General features: G+C 33.9%; 1 protein-coding gene across 1 annotated transcript; it reads right to left on the reverse strand.

The window, feature by feature from the left end:
• Window positions 1-2,670: 2,670 nt before the first annotated feature.
• Window positions 2,671-5,015, reverse strand: LOC145043011 (uncharacterized). Its single transcript, XM_078991545.1, has 2 exons — window positions 4,254-5,015; window positions 2,671-3,126 (listed from the first exon to the last, which is right to left on the reverse strand). The coding sequence occupies exons 1-2, from the start codon at window positions 4,878-4,880 to the stop codon at window positions 2,971-2,973; spliced, it is 783 nt and encodes a 260-aa protein (XP_078847671.1). The 5' UTR covers window positions 4,881-5,015; the 3' UTR covers window positions 2,671-2,970.
• Between the last annotated feature and the right edge of the window lie 1,488 nt (window positions 5,016-6,503).

The raw sequence follows: 6,503 nt of genomic DNA on the forward strand, positions 1-6,503 counted from the left end.
CACACTGTTATGATACATGCATAGATCAAAGTATTCGATCCACCCAGGCATGGCGAAGATGTATTGAGACTTGAAAGACAATTATTGGTTGCCATTTATGAAGATGGAGATAACAAAATTCGTGTCAGAGTGTGTGACTTATGCTCAAGTCAAGGTTGATCACCAGCAACCCTATGGTGAATTATAGCAACCGGAGAATCTTGATTGGAAATAGGATAAGATAACGATGGAATTCGTCACAAATTATCGACAACATCACGAGGCAACGATATGATTTGGATAAATGTGGACCAGTTGACGAAAAGCATCCACTTTTTTGGAAACCAAGGAGAACGAGAAGTTGGAGAAATTGGCAAAGATGTATGTGGAAGAGGTGTGTGTATGCCCCATGTTAGTGGATTAATTAATTATAAAATTAATTCGAATAAAGGGGAATACATATAGCAGGCGTAAAATGGTAGAAATTTAAACTTAAGTGTGTACCCTATTGGATATCGTTGTGGAAGGAATTCGTTGGAGGAAAGAGCTTAAGCCAAAGTGATGTCTAGTGGTTTTCTAGGTAACTATTTTAAAACATGGTTCTGGTGCACTTCGTGTACGAGGATTGAAGTGATGTTGGCTACTTAAAGTCGGAGTAGTGAACACGGAGAACCAGGGACATTGTTATGGGTAGGATTCACACCCCATTTAGTGCACTGGGTCGTCAGGTCATGTTAGTAGCGAACAATATCTTTCTTTAGGGATTTTAGCGATGTTTAAGACCCATGTAGCAAGGGACATTAAAAGTAATTATAACGTCGAACATAATAAAATAATTATTGCGAAAAAATATATCCAGAATAATATATGCAAAATATACTAATAACAATAAAAGATGAATTTTTGATTGACACGATTAAATTGCATGACTAAAGATCTTGTATGAAGTAGGTTTATTTTCCTATCTATGTGTTTAGGATTGACTCACTGTGTTGATGTTGACACTTGTTTCTTTACTTGTTGTTGTGGCTTTGCATTGATATGGCATTGTTACATTGATGGCCTGATGAGTAGGGATGAGCAGAAGGATCGAACCGGTTGGAACCGGCCCGAACCGGACCGGAACCGGGAACCGACTTCGGCCAAAATCAAGAACCGAACCGGCCCGGCGGTTCTATCGGTTCCGGTTCTACCGGTTCCCGGTTCCTACCGGTTCTTGTCGTGTCTTCAAATGTTGGAACCGGTCCTTGAAAAATAGCATTATACGGTTCCGGTTTTTGCCGGTTCTACCGGTTTTTGCGGTTATATCGGTTCCGGTTCCATCGGGTTCCGGTTCCGGTGCCAGTTCCGGTTCCCCGGTCCATTTGCTCATCCCTACTGATGAGGTTGAGACTTTTGGGTAGTTATTTTTATGTTATTTAGAGATGATATCAGTTTGAGACTTGTCGTGATGTATCATTTATATTTGTTTTTTATATTTGTTTTGGTGCCGGTTTGCAAATGGTTTGTTTTTTAAAGTAATATTGGTGATGTTTTTAATACAAGAAATAAGACTTCAGTTGGCTAAATCTGTTAAATAATCTTTTTAAAAAACTGAGGTGATAAGTCACCATGTTACACTTTTGGTCAAATGTGATTGGAGACTTAAGAAGGGATATAATTGCCTATTGTCCAGATGTATCAAATTTTGGTATAAGCTTTCTTGCATTGACACGAAGCCTTTGGTTAAGGTCTCAATTCTTGGTATTTGGAATACTATTTCAAAGATCATAAGAGGATGTTGGAGACGGGGGAGTCAATCTTATAGATATAATGGTGAGACATTTGAGCGATGTCAAGAGCAGTCAGTTTTGGAAAGACAAATGATGTGACAGGTTGATCCTTAAAGATTTGTTTGTGGAACTTTATCACATTGAAGTGAACAAAAACTACAGGTAAGTGACATATTACATGTAATGGTTCCAATTGCTTTCAGAGCAATTGTCGAGGCAGTTAAGAAGGGGGGTAGAAGTTGAGTCGTTGATGGTGTTGTACAATGAAATTATTGTTTTTAGCTTGTTTGTTGTCTTTGATTCTTGGAGATGGAAATGTAAATGCCTCAATGTCTTTTTTCAGTTCATTCGTTGCGTGAGGTGTTAGCGAAATTAGATAGGTATGTGGGGAATATTATTTTTCAGTTTATGTGGGTGAACTGGATTTCCTATCAAGTTAGGTGTTTTCCTTGTAGGTTATTCTTGTATACAATCCATAACGACAAGAATATTATAGCCAATAGTGTCGATCTAATGTCAAAGGTGGAGATAATGGGGTTGAGTAAAATGGGCTCCAAGCTTATATGGGCTTTGATATATACAATTTTTTTGGGGTATCTAAGGCCAAGAATCATCTCATGTTCAAAAACTTGAAAATTTTAGCTCTTTTAAATGGATAAAACATAGATCGAAATTTCATTTGATAGATTGGTTTGTGTGGTGTAATTAATACTCTTTCCTATCTTGTAATGTTTGAGTGGCGTTTTTTCTTGCGCCTCGCTAGTTTTAATAGATTTTTTTCGTTCAAAAAAAAAATAAACACCATCATACAAACATTAATAGATATTGTGAAATAAAATATAAACGTTCTACAAGAAAACAAACCTGTAACATCTTACCAACGTTAACTATTACACGAGCTAAAGGCATAATCAAACAATGAAAAACCATAAACAACCATCGACGTTCGCCTTTGGTACCCTCTATTTCAAAACCAAAGTACAACAATTAATCCATAAGGTACTACTCATGATGCATAAGGTACAACTCATTTTAACAAGTGGTTGCACTTATTTGCATAGGGAATAATTTCTCTCAAGCATATAATGAATGTACAAGGCAGGTTACGTAAGAGGTGGGACACTTCACCTTTTCCCCAACCTAATTATACCCAGGGGAAAAAGCAGTTGTCAGCTTGTTCATTGATACGAATTATATAATATTTTGGTCAAGTTTTTAGTCAACGTGCTCTTTGAACTGAAGTCTTGAACAAGAGAACATATAGCTTTTGATCCATGGAGAAATACAAAAATCCACCCACTGAATGTGTCACAAATGACCCAAAACTCGACCCAACAATACAATGCCATGCGGGTCCATAAATCTCATCGAACTCCTGCAAAATAACATTAAGAATTATTAGCGATTCTAAAATAACCAAGAACTTTTGTATCTTTTAATACATAAAACAAAAAATAATTGTAAGTAAAAATGTTATATAATTTTCATTACAAAAAATAATAATAAATAAGTTACTGAGATGATAAGATGTAATAGGAATCATATGCTAAATTGTTTTTGCCAGTGTGAATTCTCTATTCATGTCAGTCAATAATGGGAAGTCACTTTCCGACTGGAGTTGGTACAATTTTTTTGATGTTACTGTTTTTATCCATTAATGATTGCTATGTAAGGAATATATATATAAAAAATTAAAATGATGTTACTGTTTTTATCCGTTTGGTCAAAGTCATTTAATTTTCATTCAACCATAATTGCTACAATTGCTAAGATATGATTGTTGGATAATGGACGATGGATCCAACACATGTAATTTTGAAATACATGTGAAAGCTAGTAATAATTTAGCCAAAACTACAAAAAGAAATATATAATAATCTATTATTTAGGGGTAAATGTAAAAAAAAAAAGAACATTATTTGTAGTATTTATCAATCTGCATAGTATATCTTTTAACCATTTAAGATAATGAATCTATTTTTTTAATTATTTCATGTAAATAGTAAATTAGTAAGTTTGTTACATTGACATGGCTAAATTTTACATAAAAAGATAATAAATGATAGTTTGTGACATAAATGATTAAAAAACATGTATGATTGATTTGATAAATAATACAAGTGTGTTCATTTTTACAACTAACATTTTCGTTTATCAAAACAAAGCAATAAGACCAGATAATGAAGACTCGTTAACTATTCCTGGTATCATACACAATTCACATTTGTGTATAATTAATCAAAGAATTTCTTGGACAATATATACATTTTTTGGGTTCAAATAACTCGACCCAAAATCATTAAAAGGAATTGAAAAAAATTAGATAATAACTCAACAGATTAATTAATTTGTAGGGCATGCCACCATAAATCAGTTAAAATATGTAACAATAAAGAAACGTCAAAATCGTCACAATAATTGGTAATAACCCCACCAAAAAACACAAAATATTTGTGCATAATCAGTAAGAAATTAAGAGTCATAAAAGCTTTAATCTTTTACCTTTTTGAGAGTCGAAGCAAGCGTCTTTGCAGCGAATTTTTCCAAGCTATCATACGTCTTTCTTGTTATATCCACAGCATGAATTTGCATGAATGGAGGCATGTCAGCAGACACCACTTTGACGCCATTAAAGATCAAGAAATCAGTTAGTTCCACCTTCGAGCTACACCCAAATGATCTTCTTTTGCCCCTATCGAATCCAACTAATGGCAAAGATTGCATCTTTATCTCATACCCTTGTTGTAATTTCCTCATCTTTTCTTGATTTCCTGGTAATAAATTTACATTCTTCCTGGGTTCGTTGCTGCTAATTACAATGGCTTTCTTGATGCTTTCTTCCTGATGCTCCTCGTTAATAAAATGCGGGTTTCCTCTGGTTCTTTGACTCTGCGATTTGGTCAAAGATGCGGAGGCGAGGCGGTGAGAGACGGTGAACTCAGCTTGAGGGTGAATGGAGGGTTTTGAAAAGGATCGAGCTTTGTGATTCAAGTATAATCTTGAGAAGTGAGTGGATATATCCTGGATAGTGGTTGAGGGAGGTGGGTGGTGGTTTGCGGTGGTGGGATCTATGGCTGTTTTAGGGGTGGGAGCTGATAGGTTTCGCCGGTGGGTAGCGTTATATGACATTGTGATGGTGTTATTGCGGTGGCGGTGGTGACTGAGGGTAGTTTTAGGGCATTCTTGAAAATGGGTTCGGAGGAGTGGGTGGGTTCATGGGTAGGGGTAGAAGGCAAGGGGATAGGGGGTGGGGGTAGGGGTAAAGTAGAGCACAGGGTTTTATGGGGGTAAGGGTTTCGTTGTCTTTTTCTTTCTGTTAATAATAACTCACATACATAAGAAACGATTTGAGAAAATGACTTGTTTTTGGTTGGTTTATGGCTTATTTTCTATGTATTTATAATTGTTTGGTGTATTTTTATGTGAACGTGTAGGTATATATGTGTTTGATTTCTTTTTATGCGAATCGAGGGGGGATTAAACATGATTCTAAGTTCAGGAAATAGATATATCAGTATAATTATCTTTTCGTTTTATTTATATTATGATAATTTTACTTTTTACAAATCTAAGTAACAAAATTGTTGGAAGTGTCTATATATAATCATTATAATCGGCTGTAACAAGTTATAATCGGTTATCATTATCATATATAAACATTCCCAGTAAGTTCGTTACCTAGATATATGTAAAAAAAAAATTACCTAGATGTAAATAAATGAAAATGTAATTACCTGATAGTTCAATTTTTTTACATTCTAATTTTTTTCCATATAAAATTTAACATGAATTGTTAATATTTTTAAAACCACACTGTTTTTGGTGAATATCTTTTTAAAATACACTGCTTTGTAACAAAAACTCCAGACTTGACAGCAAAAGAAACCGTTGGCACTACGTCGAGCCAGCAACCCGACATTACCTAGCGGTCCTGCATCACAGCCTACTCCTAGGGAACAGTATCTAGGGAGGTTTTAAAGAATTTGCAATGTGATGGCAGTTATGTATCATTTCAGAGAATTGCTAACAACACTACCTTAGTCCAGTCCAGATCCAGCACCAAGACCCGACGGCCTGAGCTAATGTTGCAACATAAACACATTGTTATTTTATAGAAATTTATTATTTAAGTTATTAAATAAAAAAAATTAAAATTTACAAGAGACTAAAAGTATCTGAGATGGAGACCAATAACATGAAGAAGAACAACTTCTTTAATTAAGTTTGCTCTATGTATTACAAGAATTTAAAATACAAAAAATAAAAGTAGCTTTTATCTACATCGATAGAATTATATATATATATATATATATATATATATATATATATATATATATATATATATATAATGAGAGAGAACTATTTGATAATTATGCTATCAGAAATGGCTCTCAACATGTCGTGACCAACTTAAATGCTCATAAACGGTCAAAAATATTGTTTTAAAATTTTTAATTAAATTATTAATATTGCAAACATTATGATCGGCCGTCTTAATAAAAAATAAAATTGACTTAACATGTTAATTATCTTTTCATTTTGTTAACATCTATGTAATTTTTTTGTACACATCTACGTAACGAATTTGTTTGAAGTGTTCACATATGACCATTATGACCGACTGAAACTTGCTACAACCAGTCATAATGGTCATATGTAAACACTTCCATCAAGTTCGTTACCTATATATGTACAAAAAAAAAGTTACATAGATGTGAATAAAATGAAATTTTAATTACCCTGATAAGTCTA

Source organism: Lactuca saligna, chromosome 4 (genome assembly GCF_052625555.1).
Source record: "Lactuca saligna cultivar CGN05327 chromosome 4, ASM5262555v1, whole genome shotgun sequence".
NCBI classification, from domain to species: Eukaryota; Viridiplantae; Streptophyta; class Magnoliopsida; order Asterales; family Asteraceae; genus Lactuca; species Lactuca saligna.

Bases quoted from the DNA above. Each gene is read 5' to 3' on its own strand.
- LOC145043011 (XM_078991545.1), bottom strand. From the start codon at position 4,880: ATGTCATATAACGCTACCCACCGGCGAAACCTATCAGCTCCCACCCCT. The intron at 3,127-4,253 runs GTAAAAGATTAA...GTTATTTTGCAG, and splicing joins TTGCTTCGACTCTCAAAAAG to GAGTTCGATGAGATTTATGG.